This window comes from Prenolepis imparis, unplaced genomic scaffold, assembly GCF_030444845.1.
Source record: "Prenolepis imparis isolate NDT839.2.m4 unplaced genomic scaffold, iyPreImpa1.0 SCAF_9, whole genome shotgun sequence".
In the NCBI taxonomy this organism is placed as follows: domain Eukaryota; kingdom Metazoa; phylum Arthropoda; class Insecta; order Hymenoptera; family Formicidae; genus Prenolepis; species Prenolepis imparis.
The window spans coordinates 2,768,846-2,795,034 of NW_028141167.1; the positions used below are offsets into that span (position 1 = coordinate 2,768,846).

The 26,189-nt window shown below is 36.1% G+C and overlaps 2 protein-coding genes across 3 annotated transcripts in view; one reads left to right on the forward strand and one right to left on the reverse strand.

Moving 5' to 3' along the window:
- The window catches only part of LOC145940548 (uncharacterized), a 282,334-nt gene that overhangs the window by 164,841 nt on the left and 91,304 nt on the right, over positions 1-26,189 (reverse strand). Inside the window, exons 7-10 of the mRNA XM_083045820.1 lie at positions 24,516-24,712; positions 24,376-24,419; positions 18,961-19,051; positions 3,536-3,581 (exon numbers count right to left, since the gene is read on the reverse strand). Of these exons, the coding sequence (XP_082901946.1) occupies positions 19,030-19,051; positions 24,376-24,419; positions 24,516-24,712 (263 nt within the window). The 3' untranslated portion in view covers positions 3,536-3,581; positions 18,961-19,029. The remainder of the gene's footprint in view (positions 1-3,535; positions 3,582-18,960; positions 19,052-24,375; positions 24,420-24,515; positions 24,713-26,189) is intronic.
- The window catches only part of LOC145940546 (uncharacterized), a 223,572-nt gene that overhangs the window by 158,691 nt on the left and 38,692 nt on the right, over positions 1-26,189 (forward strand). For both annotated transcript variants that reach the window (XM_083045817.1, XM_083045816.1), the window contains one exon: positions 22,351-22,484. In XM_083045817.1, coding sequence (XP_082901943.1) covers positions 22,351-22,484 — 134 coding nt within the window. The remainder of the gene's footprint in view (positions 1-22,350; positions 22,485-26,189) is intronic.

Here is a 26,189-nt window from a genome sequence, read left to right on the forward strand (position 1 = left end):
AAATGCTCAACTTTGTCGAGCCACGGAAGAAAAATAGTATTGTTAGGAAGCGTCGTTATCGTACTGCTGGAAATCAATCAACGCCGAAATTTATCTTCAACAAGTACCTCCGTTCGCGGTCCACGAGATCAATTAAATGGTCGTCATGTGAACGCGACTTTCTCTCTCTCTCTCTCTCTCTCTCTCTCTCTCTCTCTCTCTTTGCCTTTTTTCGGTAACTAGAAAGTCAGTTTCAGGATAACAGATGCCGCGATATGAATAGATTTTTCCCGAAAAAATAACGCGTCCGCAATTCTGGCTATCGCTCGCGGCTTTCGATTCTTGGCCGGAACGCGTGAATCACCGGCGAGTGACGAGACATGTCCAGAATAAAGCGGTGTATTCCTATCGAACAGACAGAAACTGCCATATCGTGAATTGGACGGTGAGATCACAAATCTGTGAAACGGTAAATGCTCGCGGAACGACTTCGGAAATGACTTTTGTTCTTTATTCAAAAAATCAAATTTTAATATTTCAATATTATACTAGATTTAGGGAGATTTAAATTGAAATATTATATGTTCAGCTTGAGGTTGACAAAACTGTTTCATCGAATCACGTAATGTGATATAGCAAAGTAAATTATTATTTAAAAAAAAAAAAAATAAATTTCTTTTGAAAAGAAATTAAAATGCAGAGAGCGTGGTTTGTTTGATCTGTTTGATGAATGTGTAACGTTTTAAGAGACAAAAGAGGGAAAAAAGAAAACGGAAATCGGTCAGAGAGCAAAAAGAGAACCGCGTAACTGCAAAGAGAACCCGGGCTGTCCAGTTTTTCGACCACGCGAAATTTGTTTCTGTCGTGACATAGATACCGCAGGAACTATCGCTCTCCCCCGCCTTCTCTACCAAAAAAAATTTACATCGTTTATCACCATACATCATCAGAAAAAAAAAGAAGGGAGAAAAAACGTGTTCGCCTATCCCGTCGAATATTTTCGCGGATGCGAGCCTATCTCCGCTTTCGATTCGCTCGAATCCTGAATTTGCTGTCGAAAGTGTTACGATCGCCCCGATCGAACGCAAGTTTTTGTAGTAGCCCGTGATCGCGTTTTACCTGAAAGTTGTTTTCTCACGAACATCGTTGTTTCACATCGTACTCGAAGTGAAATTAATCGAATCGCTCTCATCAATGATGTCTGAATAAAAATAAAATCCTTCTCGCGGAAGGCTTCTTGTGTTTCTTTTTTTGTTTGACTATGCAACAGGATCGATTTTTTTTTTCAAACTGCAAACTCGTTGCGGTTCGACGGAGATAACTCAGCGAATGTAGATTGTAACGAGAAAAGAGTTTTCGTAAACACACACGATGGCCGCGTGTTGATCGATACGGGCGGAAAATTACGGGATCGCGACGTTTGCATAAAATAATTGAAATTGTTCGACCGTTCCTAAAACACAATGAAAAAATTCGAGGGCAGCGTCGGAATACTTTTGCGTGCCATTCCACGTAGGATTCATTTCGCGCTGAATGAAAGATGCATAATTCGTAAATTCCTGACGCCGGCCTTTGTGTTCGTACGATATTGAAAAAAAAGCACGAAGCATAAAACGAAAATATTATTCGATGATGAATTTCACGGATACCATTGAAATCTTGTTAAAAAAATATTGTACCTACGTCAGTCCCTGATTATATCTGGCACGGAAAAATCGGGGAAAAATGGTACCGAAATATCTTTCAGTCATTAGGAAACTCGCTAAATGTGTCGAAAATAAAGACATGGAAATTGATCGCGTGTGTTTCATTTCGCGAAACAATTTGTGGATATGAATTTAATTTCGCGGAGCGCAATAAATTTTTACGGAGGTAAGCGAGCGTAATTTATGCAGTTGCGAAAAGCGCAACGCTCGTAAAACCGGCTTTATATCCTTTGGGTCGCTGATATTTCTCATAATGAAGGGTACATACGGTCGTACGCCGTATTTAAACAACGTATGGAAGAAGGGCAATGCCCTTAGAAATTGCATAAAACGCTCGGAAATACATATATCTTGGCGAATGCGAGCAGCTTAATGAAGCGTCTCTCTGTCTGGTTTACTAACAGCCATTCTGCGCGTTTCTACGGACATAAAAAGTCGTCAGAGTGAAAACATTGCGAGTAAATGTTCTTTTCAGTACTCTTATTGTTAGATAGTGAGCAGCCGTAGGCGACCAAGCTCGCCTTATTGCTACAACAGCCATTAATGTCAAGTTAATTAATGACATAAATGACGTTTTGCGAGCCGTATTAATGAAGAATTGTTGAATCACACGTACAAAATTGTTGAAATCGTAGTAAAGCAAGTTACTTTTTTATCCAAGATATTAAACAACTAAATTGGATAAAGTTGATCAATATTTCGTTTTCGTTACTCAATTTCAACTTAATTTTAAATTCCGTGTTACACGATTTTCATCGTACAAGATGTTATCTTGGCCACATTGTTTCGGACGTACCGCTAGAATATCGCGATGTCAATCGTAATAAATGCAGAAACAAAAATAAAAATATCTATCTAATCTCGGAAGCTCGAGCGAGATGGCGTTCTCGAGAAGAGATATAAACTTTTGGATTATGTATGAGAGACGTCGTTGAGGATTTGGTCTCCTCTCGATCGTCCGTTCTGCTACGATAGCCTGCTTGCCAGCTCCTTTGCGTCTTTTCGACAGCATAAATCGACTGACGAAAGAAGCAAGTCGAATAAAAACGGAAACTTTTCTTCCACTCAATTCTCGAAGCACTTAAATTCGTTTACCGATGTCAAAATGCGCTATTTTTCATGCTGTATTTTTCAATATTGCGTTTTTCTTATCATTTTCAGATAAAATATCATGAATACTTTGTAAGTTTCATACATTTGCAAGAAAAAATATTTTTTTTACTTTGAAATTAATATCTTCCGATAATAATAATCCGATATTATCACTTTACAATATTTCTTCTTCAACATAAAATTAAATTGGTATGAATCATTATCGCAAGATCTTTCCTATTATGCAAAAGGTTAAAAATTATTGGAAATTGTTATCGTCTGTTCATAGATTATATATAATAGTATCTAATTAGCGATATATCTCTATAACAATAATGATGTCAGCCGCACACAATGCGGTTGAGCGATAACTCGCAGATACAATACTGCAAGTAGTCTCATTTTCGTTATAGAATGCAATTCTCCATTACGTTACAATTCAACAGATCAGTTCTCTATTTCGAAATAACATTACATATATATTATAGTATTTAATATATGCATTGAATATTTCAAATTTTCACGCATTCATACAATTTCGATAGAATTGATTCGTAGAATTTCAATTATCGGAATTAATTAGAATATTAAAAGAGGCAAAATAGAATAAAATAAAACATCTTTTCTAAAAATACGCGCCAAATGGATAAAAAAATATCTAAATTTGTACACAACAAATAGAAGCTTAAAAAATAAACAGTTAAGACATATTTATATATTTAGCATTATTTATCATAAAATAAAAATTTGTCACTTACGAATCGATGTACAGCGGAGTTAACGATGTAGAAGCTCTATGTTGATCTATAACACACAAATATAAGATTCAAATTATAGCAGCATCCAAAAATATAAATAATTAATTTTTTTAAAAATTATTATTACATATATACACATCGCATTCTGTATTTTCATATTTTTATATTTATATAAAAACCAAAAATGTTTAATCTAATAGTTTTATTGCATTTTAAAGAAATTATTCTTTTTAAGTAGAATTTATAAACATTATATATATTATATATATTTGTGTATGCATGCGCGCGCATGTGTGTATATTAATTCTAAAATTATATAATTTCCGAATATATTAGGTTTAATGCAGTACAAATTAATTATTAATAAATGTTTAATACATGATAACTCCGTTATTTAGATTTAGAGCAATCATTAATGCGAAATATTCGAATACATGAAATTTATACAAAAATTGATATATATACAAAATAAATATGCAAACTCTTCATTATCTTTTATTAATATTGTCTTTCAATCTGCAACGGAACGATTATAGATTTATATTTACATAAATCGATGGTGTCAATTCACTATGACTCTTCTGGTCTAAAGTAATCTACAATCGCGTCGTGACTCGCGCTCTTTCGTTCATGTGAAGAAATCAGCTGTGCGTACGCGCTATCACGCACGGTAGTAGCCACGACCTATCCCACTTCCCTCCCCACTTCTACAAGCGTGCCTGACCACTCATTCATAAATCGAACGCTCGCGCGTGCGCGTATAGCTTTACGAATGGTAATTTTATTAAATATTAATGCGTATGACACATAAGAAATATTTCTTATCATATCATTTTAAAATATTACAGCAGATATACATGTGCACGTGTTTACCTACACACAAACACACACACATATCTTAACAAATATAATGACATAACATGAGCACTACAAATGTCTTAGGATACAGAATTGTTCTGTGTATGTGTACATACATGAAACTGGAAATGAAATCTAAAATATGAAAAATAGTCCACTTTTCGTGGATTAGATCACGCGAATTCAGAAATGACTGCTGCAATTTTACCCAAACTCGTCGCAATCGAAATCTTTACATTAAGATTATATAAGAAAAGTGCTATTAGAGTTTTCTATTCTGTCTATCTATCTATTCTCTTCTAATTTATTTATATATATTCATTTCTATTGTTTAAAAATACCTATTTCTTTTCTATAGAAGAAAAAGATAAAACTGTGTATTTTCGGACATTTTAAGCACATCTATTAAATAATATTTGAATAATCGAGTCTTTGGTTAAATGACATTCAGTTTAGTTATAACCGAAATATAATTTAGATATACATATATATACATATCTAAATGTCGACACAATCGATACTGTGGTCGCATCGAAACTATTATTGCACGCTATAACAGACTTACTATAGGCACTTTGGTTCAATGGTTTGGTTTTAATTCTACGCGGTTCGACGTTAAATCTCCGTGTAACAAACCGAACGGCGAACGGAAAATAGGGCGAGAGAATATCGAATATATGCACGCGCTCGCGCGTCCAACGGCATCGAGTATAATTCCAAAGTGCATAATTGGGATGTAACAAACGGGTAACATATGGACCGCGACAAGCCCGTTGCGCTCGCTCGCGAATTGATTACAGGTACTCGATTGGCGGAGGCTGCACCCTAATGAAAATCAGCCACGATCAAAAAGGCGGGGGAGGCAGGGGAAGAGGGGAATGAGAGATAGGGGAAAATGGAGAACTTGCGCTCGGCGGATTGATCATTTGTGGCTGACGCGCGATTGCTTAATTAAACTCGATAGCACTTCTGCGAGTACAATGCACCACCCGATTTCGTATCGGTAAATGTCAATTTAACTCTCTCTATAATTTAATTTCGTTGTTCATCGCCGAAAAAAATTATTATTACGATAAAACCGATAAAGGTGAAACTGTTTGTAACAAAAGTCGCGTCATTATTTACGAATTTAAAAATTTGCCTCGTGCAATCGTGCGTATTATTTTATATCGCGTATTTATATGAAACCGTCCGTCGAGTTTATTTAATTTGTTATACGTAGGAGTAATTATGAAAATGTAATATCCGCCTCTCGGAAACAGCCAGGCTTTTTATTTCAACGCAAAAGATCGCGGATGTACCGAGATGTTACATAAATATAAAACGCTTCTACTCCGCCGACTGCTTTTTTCCATCATGATAAATATCACATTATAATAAAAGATCTCCTTTTCAAGCGTTTTGTTTGCAAAAGGCTACAGCAATAACCAGCCAGCAAGAATAATAATAATAATAATAATAAAATTATTATTATTATTATTGTAATATAATTTCTTGTAAAAGCGAAATGGTGGAGAGAAAAAAAGCACGGACATGATTCGAGGATGAAAATCTGTGCGAGAGAACAAACAGGAAGGAAAAGAAGTGCCCGACTAAACTGCGAGCGAGTATCGCTCGTTTAGCCGGTTGTTCTCTTGCAACCCCCACGCTACTTTGTAATTATTTCAAACAAGTTAATTTGTGCGGCGTGTGTTCAACCCCTTTCCCGACTCTCAGACCCCCGTCATCCTCCTTCCCCCCATATCCTTTCGCCCTATTTACCTACCTACCTCCCGTCCCCTTTCCCTCGACTCTATTCCTAATTGTTAATTACAAAGTAACTTTCGGCGGACCTTATTAAACGTTGTGCCGTTGCCGGACCACGTGGCACGCATAACCGTGGCACGAAACAACAACTCCCGGCCTCTCGTATATATAATTAAGCGTATCTCCGCTACGTGTAAGTAAGCGCCGAATTCCGTAAGCTGGCGAAACAGCGGGCGCGGAAACACGGCTTCCGGAATTGAAAGTAATTGGTATGGGCGCGCGTGCGGGATTCCACTTACCGGATATGCGACGCGCGATCTACGATATTCGCGAGGATATTGCATTGTCTGTTGTTTCCTCCCTCCCTCCCTCCCTCCCTTACTCTCTTTCTCGTCGTACTTGTCGTACGTCGCGATCATCCGTTATGGAGATTTTCGCTTCTGGAACACTTGTGGAAAATGTACGTGAGCTTTCGTGAGCGGAAATTCCTGGTATCTTTTATTCGCGGCATGCGAGGTGTGCTCTCTCTAGATTCCATTTGCTCGAGAGGCAGCTCGAGCATTGTTTCACTGCCCAATATTTGATAAATTAACAAGAAATAAATCGGAAATGTTTTTTTTTTAACAAAAGTATCGTCAATTATTATCTCATCAAATAGTAAAAGTTTACTTCAAATTACATTAATTTACAAATATGATTGTTAGAAGAAATATAAATAAAAGTGTAATATATATATGATTTATTTTTCGTTTTTCACCTTTAATTTTTTTATATAAACTAAAGACTATTGTGTAATATAAAATATATTTTTCTTCAGTTATTGTATATTGAAAAAAAAGATTTACTTTATATCGGGAATGTATGCTTACCTACTTTTTCCAATATTGATTCTTTTTTTGTAACATGGCTATGAAATTCGAACTCTCAATTAAACAAATTCTGTGTATACTTGGCTATAAAAATATTATTAAATCATTAGCACTACCAGTATATATTACGTTGCATTTCGAGCATATTTTTTCGACGCAAATATTACGCTTAATTGCTTCGTTACGGCGACTTGAAATTTTATAAATAAGTCGCGAAAATGAGAGCGTCCGCGCTTAAGAACTCGCATAAAAACATCTGCGCTCGTTTATGCACATGACTAAATATCCATCCTGAAAAAGAATATAACGTCACGAGGGTAGGTACACCGAGTGTTGCATACCGTAGATTTTTACCATTTACTCGCGTCTTCCGGAACTTTTCACAGAACTCACGTAGAAACTCCTCCGAGTCGGGCGGATTTATTTAACGAGAGTATAAATGCGGGATATATACGCTACAATGCCGCGTTCTTTCGCCGCTTTATCCGCCGCGTATCACCGCGATAAATTAGACCGGCGTGCGCCATTAATTAGCTTTACGCTCCGGAAAATATTCCCCGGTTGTGCCTTCTCGCTGTCTTGAGAGTGTACTTCTTTCCGGAGGATATTTAAATCCCCCCGTGATAAACACGGGAACTCTATACGCGAGGGGATTAAGAACTGAATTAATTTAAACGACGATTATATGTATCGTGACTATTACATCGGATCTGCGTTCGCCAGGATAATAACTAAATAATATTATATAATCCGCGCGCATTAACCGTAGTATCGTAAATGCATTGACATTGTAATGAGATGTTTGACTTGCTGCGAGCGGCTTGGTATAATTTAATAATCGATACGCGATATTGATTCGTAAACGTTATTGTTACGTCATTATCGCCACGTAATCAAACCAAATAACGCGGATATTGTGTGTAACTTGTAATTATCGTCGGATCAAATTTCTCTCATAGGATTAAATAGGATAAAAACGATAAGGTTGGAATTATAATGTATAAGGAAGCATAATGTAGATACTTCGAGATAATAAGTGACACAACTAAATTATTGGCGCGACACGATCGATGCCGTATAATCGTCAACGCTTGAATTTGCATTGTGAAATTGCAACGTTCTTTCAAAGTGTCTCGACGCAAGACACACGATGAAGTTATTATTATCTCCAATTTTTCTTTATATATCGCTCGCGATCAGAAATATCACATTATATATACCTCGATCGCCCCTTTATAACATCGGCTTTATATGAAACTTTTTGTCTTATATTTTATATTATTCTTTATATATTGCATCATATTACGTTATTGTGTGCATGTATATTCTATATTTCTACTATTATAAATTTTTTATTATACTATTATTAAATTTTCTGGCAAATGATTATTTTTTAATTACTAATAGTTTCTACGAAAACATTATTATAGCACACAGCAATAATTATTATGTTCTTTCAACTATGTTTTTTTTTTAGTAATAAGAAAACAAAATTATCTTAATAATAAACGCCAAATTCCCTTTTCGCTAATGATAGCAAAGTAATTAATCACGATTAGCGCCAATCGATTGAACACAGTATCTTGACGGCATTTCAAGAGAACCAACGCAACCATAAACAAGTTGCGAAAAATAAACGACGCTAAAAAAAACGATAGGAGTTACGCGAAAAGTCTTGACCGTTATCGATGCATCCTGACCGGCAAACTCTGTCAGAGTATCCTCGCGGCTTTGAGCGATGAGTAGAAAAAAGTGGATGAGTCTCTAGCGAGAGGAGTTCTCTCTTCGTGAGACTACCCAGACGGCAGTAATGCGAAACGTGGGTGGGAAAGAAAATTTAGATCTTAACAACGAGCTGAAGTACGATCACCGGCGCCTCGAAGCGAGCTCATTAGACCGCTTGATTTGAAGCAAAAATTTATTTGTGATTTAATTGTGATAATTATTTGTGATGTATTTTATATAACGAAGATGAGACCTCGAGCCAGAATCGAAGCAAACACGTTTTAATCCTACAGTAATATTTTTTTTTTCTACTAATATTTTTTTCTATTTTTTGTTTATAACAGTTCGTTGATGTAACGAATATAAAGAGCTTTTACTTTTTAATGAGTAGGGAATAGGGGGAAAGGAAGCAGAAAATATTGACGAGAGAGAGAGAAATTATCACGGCCATTGTATATAGGAAATATTTCTATGATCACGACATTCTTAGTTGCTCTATAATTATCTCTGGCACTACAGATATAGACACGCACTCACGCTGTCATCGATCAATGATCAAGTGCTCCGGGAAATCCTACTCAAATATCAATGCACTCCGAACTGTACTTAACAATGCGTAAAGCCTAGTGCTGAAAAGTGTAATGGACGTTAAGAGTTAGTGCGCGCTAAATGTTCTCCCCAGTCATCGGCTTATTCCATTGCAGAGTATGTAACTGGGTTTTCAGGGAAATATATGCACCGAAATTCCCGGCGACTGAACAGGCTTAATGTGTTCCGGAGGATAGAAGTACCACACGCAGGACAGTACACGCGAATCAGATAGTGAATAATGAAATATCAATAATCGACGATATTTTGATATCCTAAATATGTCTTCGCGTTTATTTCTTTTCTTTCTTTCTCTCTTGACGCTTTGTATAGTCACTCTCATTATATTATTTCGGCATTTGCTCCTTAGAGACTGACTCTAGTATTCGCATAATACATTTATATATCGTGCGTACATGTTGTTTCTCCCTCTCTTCCGCCACAATGAAATATTACATCTTGTAATCTTGTTCTAAATAATAAAATCATTACTCTGGTTTTTATTCGAGTGTATTAAAAAAATTAAACATTTCGGAGACTGCGTATATTAACTAAAAAGACAATTAACGTCTCTGTTTTATACGAAAAAAATATTTTTTGCGATCATATAAAAAATAAAAAAAACTATATTTATGTAACAAAAAGGAATTTTTAGGAATTTGAAAAAATGTATAAAACAACATCGTCCATTTAAAAAATCACATAACTGCAGAATTAAATAATAAAAATAGAGAAGATATAAATTTAAATCGGAATCTCTTGAGAACACCCATTAATGAGAAGAGCATTTATTAGGAGTAAAAGAGTGTAGGAATTCTCGAGACAAGAAAATTACAAGAGAGGAAAGGATATACAAAGAGAAAAAGGAAAGAGGGTGGAGGAGAAGAAAGAGCATCAGTCAAATACAGCGTAAGATGACAAAGCGAATGCATCAGAACAACGGAGGAAGAAAGGACACCAGTAATGGCGGAACGTTCAGGATCGCAGAAGAAACGAGGACGCGGTGTGAGAAAGGTACAAGTAATAAAAGAAAATGAAAAGAGAGAAAGAGAGAAGCAGATAAAGGGAGACATTAGGCCGCGCGAGGATGACCGAAAAGGATTTGGCGTGATTCCAGAACCGGTCAATCGACAGTAGATAACCTTCAGGCTCATCCCGCACGACGAAAATTCTGAGTAAAAAGCTTACGTCGCGGAAGAAAAGAGAACGAGGAGATAGAAGGTCGAGGGAAGAGGTGGGAAAAAGGTGGAGGAAAAGCGATATCAAAGGGAAGCCCAGTTCGCAAGTCACGCTGGGCTTCAGCGTCGATTCATCTTGAACTGATTTCTAAGCGGTTGCGTTAAAACCTGGCAAGGAACATTGACCAGATTTTGCAGCACAACTTTGCGAATAGAAAATTCCGAAATTTTCGTAATCTACGCGACTAACGATATTACGTAACGCTGTCATTGCAATTGAATGTCATAGATTAAAATATATTTTAAATGGCAAGAATACAAGATCGAAAAATAAAGTTTAAATGAGTTCAAGCGAGAAAAACTCAAAGGATTATTTCGGATATAAATTTTTTAAAAGTTTGAGAAAAACTCGAGTTTTATAAAAGAAAGAACTGGGGAAAAAAGCTGTCTTACAATTAGACAGACAGATTACTATAAAATGATTTTTGAAAATATCGGCATTATGAAATCCTAAAAAATGTATGCTAAATTGATATAAGACTTAAAATACGTTAAATTAGATTCTCTCCTGATATTCGTTTCATGTGAGAGCATATTCTTTTTCTACCTTAATATAATACTCGCGCAAGTTTTTGACGAAGATGGAGAGAAGGCCTTTTGAAGTAGTAAAGATGTCGAACACAGTCAAAGATTGAATTTTCGACCGGAGGGCTACGGACTACACATAAGAAAGATATTCCCTCTGGAACTTTAGTATGTCGGATAAGTGGATAAATTTCTACCGAGGGTAGCAAGGTCGGCGAGAGAAAAGTTCGACAAGATGGAGTCTGGAGAAACCGACTGTATAACCAACTGTGAGAATGAAAACGTAAAATTACAATTTGCACGCCATTAACCCTTGGATTCCCTCCGAGTTTTTACAGCAGTCTACTGTTTTTCCTTCCTTTACATTATCCTTACAATAGATAAAACGAGAAAGAGGTGGAGAGAGAGAGGCTTGAAATATTTTCTATAAAATAACATCAGCACATTAAATATCTTTCAAAAAATTATTTGATATTTTAGCATAAAACATATGTCACAAAATCTGATTAATAATAAACGTCAGGGAATTAGAGATTATACGTAAAAAAGGCGTTACTTATGACTTATGATGAAGGTTATCGTCGTTCGGATGTCAAAAAAGGAGGATCTGTTTGCGCGAGATATTGCGAGGTATAATCTAGCGTACTCGGAACGAGAAAAGCACGTAAAAAAAGAAAGCGCGAGTTTGGAATCGCGGCAGCGATCAGGCGTGGAGGAAGCTCTTGAATCTGAAATGTCGACGGTGAGACGGTAGGATCGTAAAGACGGCGAACCGGTCAAAGATCGAACACTCGAGCCCCTCTGGGGCGAAAGGATAAAAGGGAGAAAAAGGCACAGACACAGAGAGAAAGAGAGAGAGATAGAGAGAGAAAGTGGGGGGACGATAGAGGAAAGAAAAAAAGGAAGCGACGAGGCTGGAAATCCAGGAGTTACGAGGACACGGCCGATATCTGAGTGGATAAATTTCCGACAAAAGAGGCGCCGCCGCCGTTATAGAAGAAAAGGGGAGGAGATGTAAAGAGGTGTTCGAGACACACGTAGAGAGAGAGTCGACGGGGTTGCGCGAATGGATGAGGGGTGATATGAGCGTGGAACAGAAAAGGACGAAAACGATGAAATCCGGCGAGCGCTCTCCGGCTTTCTGCTTACTAATACAGCTCGACCATATGCCGCGTAATGTCGCGATTTCTATGATAACGATACCTACTCTCTCTCTCTCTCTCTCTCTTTTGCTCTCGCAGAGAAGAAACTAGGAGCTCATCCAGAAGAGGGAAGGGATTGGTGGTGCGGGAAGGTTGGAGATTATGTGTACCCGGCGGCGGATAAGTGTACTCCTGGCCCGCTTATCTCGATCTAAGGGGGATATTCACTAGTCGCGGTACACTTGTATTTACTTTTGCGCTTATTTATCATGCTGATGAAGAAAGGCGCTCGGCTTATCGCGCAAACGCGACGGGATTTGGTTTTGTATGTAGCTCGCGCGCCTCGCGGTTCTCCCGATTTTGGCGCTCTGAAATTCCTCGGGATTACGCGTTGAAATCCTTATTTAGAATTCTACGACCTTAATACGTTAACTGGGATTATGAGAAACGCCTTCATATCGATATCGCCATATACGATGATATACGAAAATGAATTGTAATGTATATTTCATGTAAGTAATGCCTTTTTTCTATTTCGATAAAATCCAGACGGATTAATGCATACAAAATATGCATATCTCTGTTTAATTTAAACAGGATGTAACAATGCGAAAGATGGTTCTTCATATCAAATACAGTTCTCTGTACACACGACATTGCATAGGAACATAGGTTACATAGATTGAGATGATTGAATTAGGCGCGAACCGACGCAGTTGCTTCCCAATATTAACTCGATTTGCAGACGCAACGTGTATTCCATGAATTTGTTGCAGCAAGAGAAACAATGAGTATTCAGAGGAAAACAAGGCCAGAGACGTGGCTATAAATAAAAAAATGTGGCTTTCTGTTTTTCTGTTTATGTGGTAATAATTCGTGTTAAATTAATCTTTAAACGACATATCAGTTTATTCTTTGTTAATCGAGTTTATTGAACTAAAATGGTTAATTTTTTGGATTGATTAATAGTCGAAGTACTGATTTAAATGTAACATAATAATAATTAAAATATATTTTGTTAGCAACACTCAATTTAGATATTTATTTCGCAATTCAGCAAAAATTATCATGTCTCTTAGTTTGGCCGCGAATAGTTTTATAGGTATTGTTTCTGTTGACCGAGACCACAGAAATCTGTAATTTACCTTTCAATGTGAGATAGAGGGATGCATATTCGCTGTGCCTTTTTGTAACAGTTCGACGGAGCATTTCGTGAAAATTCAGGCTGTGCCCTCATTTCGCCGCACTTTGCAACTTCCCTTGAAACTACAGCGGCTCGCGAAAAGACGCCCGAGATATTCGCGCGCGGAACATTCGTTCGCGACTCTCTTTCTTTCCTTCTCTCAGACCAAGTAGTAAAAGGAGATACTCGGAAAATGACTGAGAAAGAGAGATCGGGGCGAATCTCTTCGAAGCGTACCACGATTGAACGCGATGTTTCCGCACGAGTAAACCGCAAGACTGACTCACAATCTTAGATAGAAATCCGTAACCCGAATATATCGACGAACGTACTCTCTTTCGCGCGAAAATTTGCGGGAGCTCTGGAATCTTCGTGGACATTTTCGGAAACGATTTTTACGAATAAATGCAACTGACGCAATAAGGTTCAGATCAAATTTGGTGAGTTTCGCCAATTTCAAAAACGCGTTTCTAAAAATTGAGGTAAAATGTATATAAACACAGAGAGAGAGAGAGAGAGATAGGACAGAATCTATATATATAATTTTTAAATAAAGTTTTCAGATATATATAAGTTGAAAATTCAAAAGATTCAATTAATTCTCTCACATTTAATCTCATCAATCAATTGTGCAAAATAAATTATATCGACCAAATTCCATACGTGACATGAATTTCAAATAAAATTTACATCCTTTAACAACTCTAATGTTTAGATGTAGGATGTAGCACACCATCTTCAATATAGATGACGGACGTACGATATCTTCATGAAGAGTATTAAGCGAAAATCTACGTGTATATGTGTATACATACGACTACGTAGATCGAACTATTTAATCGTATATGTAACATTGCTTCCCGTGATTAAGAGCGGCTCTTGCAGGGTCAAAGGGACAGTCTACGTAACGTAATCAACAGCTATGTACGCGAATCTGCATCATTGCCTACTGGAATATTAAGATCCACGATATGAGATAGTTGTTCAATAATCTGTCAGAGCCGATGATTCGAAAGGATCGTTCAAAGGGATCAGCGTCAATATTATTTATCGCTTCCATATTGGCGAGTTAATTCATGCGTAATAATTAACAAGTGCATCTCGCAACGCGATTATTGTAACAATTTAATTCGAGTATCTCGAACGTGATAGGAAGTTCGTTATATAAAATAAAATACATAAAATATGAAATAAAACGTGTAAAATGAGTAAAAAATTGTAATTATAATGTCAAACGTAGCAGAATTATATTTTTAAGAAATGGAGGGAAAAAAGCATAAATTTCTACGAGTATCTAATATATTTAATAATATATAGGGTGTTATTATTAATTTCTTTCTCAATATGAATGGAATGGGAAAATTAATTTCATCGAAGCGTTGCGCGAGAAACGCTTGCCGGGAAATTGAAATGATTGAACAATCAATTGGTACGCTTGGAGTTGCTCTTGAAAGAAAGAAAATGTATCGTGTGCTTCGTAGTTATAATATTTCGCATTCTATACTTCTCCATTATATAAAGCAATCGTTATATATATGCAAAGGGATATTTCAATTACAGATAAATACTTTATCTCTGCGAAGTTAATGGACCATTTTCAGAATTTTGATATAACAGTATATTCTGGTTTTTTTCCTCGAAAAGTTTTAAAGTTTTTCTACGTTTAAAAAAAATGTCTGATCTAAAATATTATATAAGGAAGGCGTCGATCTTCGTTTTTATACACGTTTTATACACAAAATAAAATTAAAAATAATTTTTATATAATATATTTTAATCAGAATTAATTTGAATCTTAACACTTGTTTTAATAGAAATTCTAAATTATTATTATCTCGCGTTATTGTCGTTTCAATGAAATACAATCTCTGCTGCAAGTAGAGTAGCGAGGAAAAAAACCAGAACGGTGTAAATGTCAAGCAGCAACTATTTGAAAAGGAAATTTATATGTTTCTCTACTTATAGAGCCTGAAAATAATAGGTACGGCGGGGTACACATAGAAACGGCAGACTCTCTGAAACATGAGTAAGTAAATCACAGAGATAATAGTACTAAAACATCGTACTTTCTCTGTAATTCTCATTTCGCTCGAACTGTGACTATATTACTGGAAACTTCTGAATTGATACGTTGATATTATCATAATTAACATATGTGTTGCAATATAATAAATTATTAATTGTAATTCACACATACAAATTATATCATTTTCTATGTTATAAAGAGCTAATTTTTTATGGAATAAAATATTCGATATTTTGTTTTCTAGTAGTAGTGTCCTATTTATTTTATCAAAATTGATTAAAATTATTATTCGATAATTGCTGCTCTCAAAGCGAAAGTGTCATTGAAAATATAATCAACGGATATAATTATTCGCATATTTTATGAAAAAATGTGGATGCCCTCTCTGAAAAATTACTTTGTAGTTCTCTATAAATAAAAAATAAATAGTACGCGCGCGCTCTTCACTGTTTTATGAATAAATCGTTTAAATAAGTAATCTGTCGTGGTTGCGAAGAAGAAGTACGAGACGTTTCGCAAACGTAAGATGTGCGATTTCGTCGATTGCATCATACGATACCGCAAGAACGCATTAATCTTGAGCATTTTCACAAAACGCCGAAGTATTTCCATTTTCCGGCTAATACGCGTGTACTTACGTATCTATGCACATACGTTATAACGGCGTACCAGCATGCACCTACCTTAGAGTATCATAAATATTCACGAGGCCATAAATATTCATGCCTGCCCCGTTCAAAGGGAATCGTTTAAAGAAGGAAAAACCGAGAGAGAAACGACATCGGGCTTCTTCCAGGGATATATCTCCCTCTTATCTGATGTCACTCTCGAGACGAAGAAACCTACATCTCGAAGGTGAATTCAGATGATACGACATATTTTTGACGCATTACCACTGTTGTGTAAAAACCTTATCGCATGCTCACCATCAATGTGTCATCCATTAAATCGTGACAAATTGTCGAAATTATTGTTGCCAGAACTATGATTTATTAATTATATTTGTATAACATTAACTGAGATCATTCGCGAAAAAAAAGTTTCTACTGTAGCCTTATTAAAATTTATTTTAGGAAAAGAGATATCTCTATAAATTTATAAATTTAATTAATTATTCTCTTAATAAAAAAATTGGTCGAAATTTTTTAATTTATAATATTAAATAAATTCTTTAAATTAGTCCTTTAAATTTATCCTTCAAATTAATCCTTTCCATTTATATGTATATATTAGTAAAATTTTTCAAATGTAAATTCGGAAAATTGAAAGATTTTTAATAAATAATATTTTTTTAATAATTAGCGATATCTGATACATATTATAACATTTAACTTTATCTTTGAGAGTAGAACATAAAATTGTGATGATCATTGAGCCCTACTGAGGATGTAGGTTTCTGATTTATGATCATTCCTTATGATACTCGGGAGGACGATTCTGCGAGAGAAAATTAAAGGGGAACGTTCTTTAGACTTTGCCAAGTGAACCATAAACATACTTCATAAATATGTCGCGAAAATTGCATGAGAGTCTAGAGGTTTTTCCGGCCATTTACACATCTCATTACCGTCATCGTGACTCTCTGTATCCTTTTATCATCACTTTATATCGCGTATCGAATCGATACTAGTTTGAAGAAACATGTCTCTATGATATCATATGACATAATATATCGGACGAGCTAAAATTAATTAGAGATTATTTTTTACTGAAGACATAACAATGAAAGATCGTATTACAGTTACTTATTACGTCGATAATTTTATTATCGACGCCATATGACAGACGTCGGAAAATTACGGGAGATGACTTTTATATTTTATACGAGCGAACAAAATTTTATGTCACAATAAAGGTAAACGTTTGCCACGTTACGTTTTTCCTTCCACCTATTATCTCGTTATGCGGTCGTTGTTACGACCGCGCGGAATGGAATAGTAGGAAGCCAAGCTTAGAAACCCGGGGTGGAGCCCGTCCCTCTTTCGCTGCTCTATACGTTTCGCCTAAGAAGCGTAAGGGAGCCCTGGAAGCCCTCGTTGAAGAAAATTCATTTCCTCGACAACGATCGTATACGAGCAAGTTACAGCCAAGTTTGCGGAATGGCGGGCCGAATGTCGACGCGAGAAGGAAGGTTGCAAGGAAAACAAGTTGCTACAACTACCGGCCGCAACATGCAGCATTGGGAAATACGAATTTAACTGCCGTTGGCCGTGAATTTCACAGAAACAGAAGCCAACTTCGAAACTCGAAAGATAAGATAGACATTTCACGATAGACACTCTCCGGATGTAGAATTCGCAAAATATTACGCATTCAAAAGAAGAGAAAAAGAAAGAAAAGAGTTAGTTTTGGACAAATTACAAGTAAATAGAAAAAAATTTTAACGTAGTCCATAGTTTTGACATTTTATCGGTTCTCATTAATAAGAGAGATCAATACTTTTACAGAAATTTTATAAATATTTTTAAATTAAAACAAAAATATACGACGAATGTAGATATTGAAATCTCGATTAATAATATGCGATTGATTGTCAAATTCATAGTATAAATGAGTATTGTATCAGTATCGCGATGATCGAGATAATTAGCAGCCTGCGATTCACGCTAGGATTGGAAACAAGAGAAACGTGTAACCATATACGCGCGACCCTTTCTCTTGATGCTCCCGTAAAGTTTTAATTGCTAATTAAGTCAATGTGTGTCAGTGAGTTATATTCTATTGGAAATGCGCCGTCTCGCAGAGTTAATTCAACAGCAATTAGTTGCGCGTCACGTGCCGCGTGTCCAAAACATACAATAAATCTCGCGCTCTCTAGATGATTATGACAAATTTGATATATATTTTTTAATATAACGCTAACCTTCTTACTTTAGTAAACTGGATATAAGAATACTGAGAGAGACGCACTATTATATAATATTATATATAAGAAAAAGATATTATATTTTTTTATGGGAATATATATTACGCGACAAATCGTTCACATAATTAACATCAATATCGGCATATCTTCAATGGAATATACAAAGAGAAAATTCATATTCAATCTTAAGTCTTGATTCACTCGCACTATCTTTTATATATAATATCTTTTATATATATTATATAATGTGTGTAAATCAACACTCGGAATAAATTATCCTCATTGATAGAATTTCCCAATATTTTTCTTCATATGCATTCACACGGATTTACGCTGATAGTAGTGTACGTCAACGAATTAATTGGATTAAATCGCCCGCAGTTTAATATTCATTTCATGCCTTATAGAGACGCCGCGAAGCTCGCAATCCGTATAAATTGCAGTGCCTTCAAAAAGCAATTTCATTTTGTACGTGAAGTTACCGCGGAATATGAAAGCAGGCTATCTTCTCCCGACAACCCTCTCAATTAGGAATCTAACTCTCGCTGAAATTATTACGCCAGAAAAATATTTGGAACGACGTAATACCGGAATTACTATGTGAGAGCCTCGATGTATAGAAAGCAAATTTTGGCAGAAAGTCAGATTTTTCAACTCACCGCGATGCGTCGCAAAAATTCTTGCGCCTTTCGTAGCTTGTTGCAGTTTGAATATGCCCTTGTGTTACTTTACGACAATCCATTAGATTTTCTGTAACAGAAAGCAAGATTTGGCGTAAGAGTACGTAAAGTCAAACCATGTAAAATTATTTTTTTTTTTTATTAAAAAAGAAAATACATTTCTCTTATATGATCTATTTTATATATGCAATTTAATGTTTTTATTATATTTAATTAATTATTCATCAAATTATTGTATTAGTTGCTTATATCTATAATCGATCGCAGCTCGTGCAAGGACGCGCGCACAAGATTTCGCCGTTATGCATATTAAATTCTACAAAAAAGAGAGAGAGAAATATAAAGCGCCGCCGTGCTTGCAATAACCCTCGTAATTACGCGCTTAAATCACTGTCGGTGAAGTTATTGCAGCGGAATACTTTCCGCGCGGCCGAATGCGCTAGCATGGCGAATGCTCGAATTCTGGCAAAGCGTCAGGTTATCCAACTTTCCGCAATCCTGACAAATTTCTTCTTCTCTCCCCCGCCTTTCTGATTTCACTCCGTACCCTGAGTAAGCATGTCATGTTTGATTCTTCGCGAAAATCGATGATGCGGCTACTTTCGCGTGTTTGAAACCTCAAAAAAAATATTCAATCTTCCACAGAGTCAAAGAATTCGAGGACAATGTAAAGTATGCTGAGCCATATGAACGAACATGTCAAATGAATTATTTACATTATACATACGTCGGAACCATTAGCGGAAATTCTAATTGAGCTATAAACGAAAACACAGCTATGAAAGCAAGCTATGTAATAAATTCGCTAGAATCTTCATCAAATTAATACTAATATAGTTTAGTTTTATTTTGTTTTTACTTGTATTTTAATTTCCAAAAAATTTCCCATTACAGTTGATTTTATAAGAAGTTCCTCGAATATGATATTAATTAAAAATAAAATTTTCCTCGTAAATAATTCATAATATGTTATCGATTCTATCCATTAAATGTAATATCTTAGCGACATACCTATCGCTTATTTTTAATAACCTGCTTCTTGCAAGCTCTTCTTTTTACCTTAAGAATTCAGTACGGAAGACCCTCATTGATAAGTGTCGTCGTGAGAACGAAATTCCGCGGAAGGAAACGAAAATCTCTCCACGAAATAATCGGCGCTATTACAAGCTTAATGCGCGGTAAAATTATCCGCGACTGCGAAACGCGTCTCGATTTTCGCGCAGCATGCTTTTCCGCAGTCTCTCGAAAATTTTCCGACACTTGTACCCCCCCCCCCCCCCCCCATACAATGCTCTTGGATGCCCTTTACATTTCCCACTTTCTGCTTGTTCGCGTTTTACCGGGAACAGACGGCGAAATCGACGGCGACGCCGATGGCGCCGACCAAGGGAGATTTTCGAGCCGGAAATTCTCGGTTTTAATTGCACCCAGGATATTTCGAGGACGAAAAGCATTAATGGACCGTATCCCGAGGTGGAGCTGCACCAACGTTGCCGCTGCAATGCGCGATCTCGGACAACGGGGGGGGTGAATGTTTAATTGAGCATTCGGTCGCGCCCGCCCGAACGCGAATGTCTCTCATAATCCGGTGTGCCAATTAACGCTATTAGAGACATCGAGCGCACCGGCACACACGGCTGATAGCGATAAATCCGGTAATTGATTGTGGATCGACGCACATGTGCGGCAGTCCATACAGAGAAGGCCGCGAAAAATCGCGAGATTCACAATTGCGGTGGCGAATCACTGTCAGCGAACGCGATGAGAATTGTTAGCGCAATCATTTCTAAAAAAGATTGTTGTAGAAATAAAAATTGATAAATATTATTCGAGAAGAAAAGATGTCTAATATATGTACATCGAATGATGAAAGATATGTCTTTTTCAATTCTTCCTATAATACTATTTCGCAAGAAAATATATGGACAGTGTCCTGTTTTCAAAACGTATGACTTTGATATCGTAGGAAATTCTATTAAATATATTGTTCTTTGAATAATATACTATGCAAGCTTCATTTACAAATCACACGATACAAATCATGTTATACTTCATAACGCAAAGCATAACAGTCACCACGTTTGATCTAATTATTAGTCCACCGAGCGATTAATTACCCGGAGAATTATAGCTCTTGGCTATTGTATCCCACTATAAACACTCGCGCTATTCTGTGTCGATAATGCGAATAAAATTTATTAATTCTTCGCTTCGGCGATCGCGACCTATTCAATCGACCCTGCTCGTAATTTTATTCGTTATGTAAAGTGAGTATAGAATATACGCTCTCTCTTATATCAATTATTGCTTTCGATTTTCCGATCCGGCACAATCATTCTTTTATACCGAAAATAATACGTAGTTGTTCATTATACGACTCGCGCGTTATCGTTAACGGAAAGTAGCCGCTGCACCCGCGAGAGTCGATATCTCTCTTCGTGGAGTCGATGCGCTTCCTCGTTTAATCGCGAACGAGGAAAGTCACGTGCCCGAGCTAATTGAAAATTAATTCCCTTCGTGCTGAGCGACGCAGTCGCGAAAACGTGCAAAACTTACCCCGGGTTCGTCGCCGGTCGGCCGGAAATTGTTTCAGCAAACCGAACGGGGATTCAAATCGTACGGATCGCACGAGCAAAAAGCAGCGAGCGAGAGAAGATAAAAGTAGAACGCCCCGGTCGAGATTTTCCACGTAGACAGATAAACGAGAAAGTAACATTCGACGCAACATCATCATTTACTATTCATCATCGACGTGTACAAAACTCGCTGAATTACCTACTCTGAATTTGATTTATTCTTTTTTTTTTTTTTGCTCTCATCCGTCTCGCCACACAGCTCGCAACCTATCACTCAAAAGTTAAGTTTATGAGAATTATTGTAATCATTTATAAATTATTAGTAAGTACGCGCTATTTATATATATCGCATTATTATTCGTTCCTGGTGGCTACATTAAACATTTATTTCATTTTTATTTCCTTGATTTGTGTCATTATAGTATTTACTTTTGCTTGGAATCTTTCCTTATTAGTTAACGTAGCTAATAAGGGCTTAGTGCAACTTGTCGCGTAAGAAAACATTTATAGTGGAAAGGGAGGAAAACGTTGATACACACTCGGAAAACTCACGTCGCGTCGCGTTTCCGCGACTCCGCGTCTCTTGCAAAGTGCAAGAAAACCCTCTCTCTGCCCACTCTTTCCCTCCTTGTTCCATTTCCTCGACGAGGATAGAACGAACGAACGAGCGAACGGCTCGGGCGCGGAGAACTCCGGGTAATAGTCGAAAGTTTATAGAGTCTAACCGGAGCAAAGTAACTGGTTTATGGGGAAACTTTCGCCACGTTCTCACACGGAAAATTTACGTTCGCAGTGCCTCCGGAGAGGGGACCGGAAATCACAGGCCTGTCCCAGCACTACGCCGTCGGCGAGAACGTGACTGCCAACTGCACCGCCTGGCCGTCCGTGCCTAAGGCCAATCTACATTGGACCATCAACGACGATCCGGTAAAGTATCCCTTTGCTTCCTCCGCACGAGCCAACTTCCCCGAGGCCGCGCCTCGGTGTGTTGCACCGGCGATGCATACGCGTTTGCGCGAAATGACCTCGTGTATTTGACCTCTATGAGGAATTTGCCTTCACTGCGAGAAATCGGAAGTGGCAATGGAGCTATACTTTTAGTTATATATATATTTCAGCTTTTGTGTTAAACATGAAATTAATATGTATATATGAAGGTCTTGACTAGAAAGAGAGAGAAGACATAATTACGCCCGAAACTATATAGTTTTAAAATATCGGCATGACCTCTTTTGTTAAAACTCAATCTGTAAAAGTGTACAAACTTGATACCCTAATTACAATATTGGAAAAGTTTCATAATTAAAATGAGAAAAATTTAGAATACATAAAAAATGAACTCTAAAATAAGAGAAAATTTAAACACAAGAATATGCCATTTTATTAAATATGAAAAGTATTAATTTTTAACATTGATTATTTGAATGATTGTGTTTCAAATGATCTTTAAAGAAATTTATTTAAATATACGCTCGAGACATGTCTCGCTAAAATATTTGAAATTTGCATGCGTTAAGTGTAAGTCCTCTGATGTCATAGTTGAATTTCGCGTCACGTTTTTCTGCAAGAAAAATCGGCTTCAGTCTCGCCAACGGATCTGCGTTAACAGGAAAGGGTGAAATACCCTATACACCTACACGCGATGAAATTGATTTGATAGGTACACGCGTATACACTCCGATCTCGCCGGTAAGCTGCTTTCACGGTAGAATCTGATTTCACGTAAAGCGATAGTGTCCGCGTACGAGGATACCGACACGGCAAGGAAAGCGCGTTGTCGAGAGAAAATCTTGTTTTCTTCCGTAATGGTAAAGTCGGGCCGAAGGCCAATCCCAAGCGCGATTAGTAATATTCGTCATTTTTCGCGACAGACTCGAGAACGCTCAACTTTCGAGAGAAATTTCATCCTCTCTCGAACGAGACGAACGATCTGGGAAAATTCGACCGCCACATGTTCGAAATCCTGCGCAAATTTGCATCGCTGCGAGCAGCAGAAATTTAAACTCGAGATAATTTTGGATTCTTTTTTTTTTTTAATTTTGAATGCGTAAATTCGAATTCATTTTCAATTTACATGAACCCAACTTTTTTATTTCACTTAGAGAATCTTTTTAATTTTAATTTGCATTTCTTCATATATGAATATGATTACATACACATTTTTACATACACATGGAATACTGTAAAGAATAATCTTTCTGAAATTAAATCGAATTCAATCTTGCTATGGATAATTTTTTCATGAGGCGAATTGAGAAATTTTTATGAGGAGTGTGAATTTGTATTTGTTCATTTTTCGGATGCATAAAACATTTATATTGTTACGTTCGCGAGTCAATCTTGACAACCGAATTGCATCACTTTCGCACGCCCGAGCAAATAAGGAAACACTGATTAAAAAGAAACGATAATTTTATTAATTTAATACAACTCGGATAAAATAATATCCGAATGTGAGAAGCGCAACTGTCCCAAAAAAGAGCACATCATTTGACAGTTCCCTTTCTAAAAAAAGGCATGTTAAGTCAATTCTCACAAGCATAATGCGAATCGAAACAGTTAATCAGCATCGGAAAAGATGCAACAATACTTGCAAGAATCGACTTAACGTGCCTTTTTTAGAAAGGGATGTTATAATATTTTAAATTCGATTAATATTTTTGACAATTATCAGCTGATTTTTGCCAAAAAATATTAATCGCGGATAAGATATTATAACATATTATTTAAAACATTATTATTTTAATATTTTCAATATACTCTATACACCCCCATTACCGCTATAAAAATGTTATAAAATAAACAACTTCTCACTCACCGATACGTGCAATAGCGGAGTTGTACCACACAGCACATTGATCTCTGGAAACAAAATATTCAAATTATGTATATACATAAGTGTGTTTTAAATATCTCATAAACAATACAGTTTAGAAAAAATGTTTTTATTTTGCATACCTCATAGTTGCCCCGATGTCGCCCGATGCCTCCCTGGGCCTCCTCCTCCTCTCTTGGTCCATGGTAGCACTCACGACATTCGCGAAAACACGAATAATTACGATCGCCCGATACTTTACACGGCACTCCCGACGAGCTAAACTTTACACGGCACTCCCGACACGACGCGTGAATCGCACTGTGTATGGCAATGCTATCTGTAACAAATAAAATACATACATATATTAGAATAATCTTATTATTTCGCATTATAACATACACAATATAAATATGTAAGCTAGAATTAACGATAGATATATCCACGGATCGCAACACATTCGCACGCGCGACAACAGAGTTGGGTTAGGTTGGCAAGAGATTTTGCATCGAATTTTTCGCGAAATATGCGTTTCGAACAATTACGACTACATATTAACGTTGAAATTATGACATGCGATTGATAAATATTACAATACAAAGGTTAGAAATCGTTTTTAACGATTATGCTTACTAATTAATCACAGCGGGACGCAGCTCCAACTGCCTGATACTCGCGGCGTTTCGGTAATGGCCGCTATTGTACTAACATCGGCAACTTCACTCCAATAACGCGCGCGCGCGATACTATGTACATGACTTAATATTAATAATTAATTAAAACTCGAAGGAGATTCGTTCGAAAAGATATAGCTTTAGAAAGAAAAAATATTAATCGAGAATAAGGTATTATAACATATTATTTACAACGTATTACTATTTTATAACTTTTACTATATTATTTTAAAATTTAATTAGCAAATTATAACATACACAATATAAATATAAATAGGTAAGCTAGAATATTTCAATAGCAAATTTTATTAATATTTTTTGACAGAAAAATCAGCTGATTAAGAGACATTGAGAGAGAGAATGTCTCTTTCTCCGCAATAATATTTTCTCTCTCGTATTTATAGAAATGTTTTCGAGATGTCTTGTGTATTTGAAGCTTGATTATTGTAAAAAATAATTAATTTGTTATATAATTAATTTGTTGTATAATAATTAATTTGGATAATTTGTCAGTGTATCTACCGAGTAATCACAAACGTCTGATTAATGTCTTATATTACTACTGAAAAAAAATTAATTGAAGCTCTACATGATATATATGATTAAAGCGTCAGCTGATTAAAGCGTTAATTTATTAATTAATTTTTAAAATAATGTTATAAAAATTAAAATAATATAATATGTATTAAATAATAGGTTATATATATATAATACTTTAAACTCGATTAATATTTTTGACAGTTATCAGCTGATTTCTGTCAAAAAATATTAATCGAGAATAAGGTATTATAACATATTATTTACAACATATTACTATTTTAATTTTTTAACATATTATTATTTTAAAATTTAATTAGCACATTAACGCTCTAATCAGCTAATTTCTGTGAAAAAAATTAATCGAGTTTAAACAAACTTTATATTATTTTTTTTTGAAAAATATCATTTTTTTAACATAAAACCGAAGAATGTTGTGTTGTTCTAGTATTCCAAATCCAACATGCCTGTCGTTGTTGATAAGTGTTGTTGACAAATCCTCTTAGTGCTCAGAAATAGGCATAGTTTCGATAGAGGAATGAAATTAGGAACGCAACAATATATGTATATGCATGTGTGGTACGTTAATGATTACAACATAAGGTT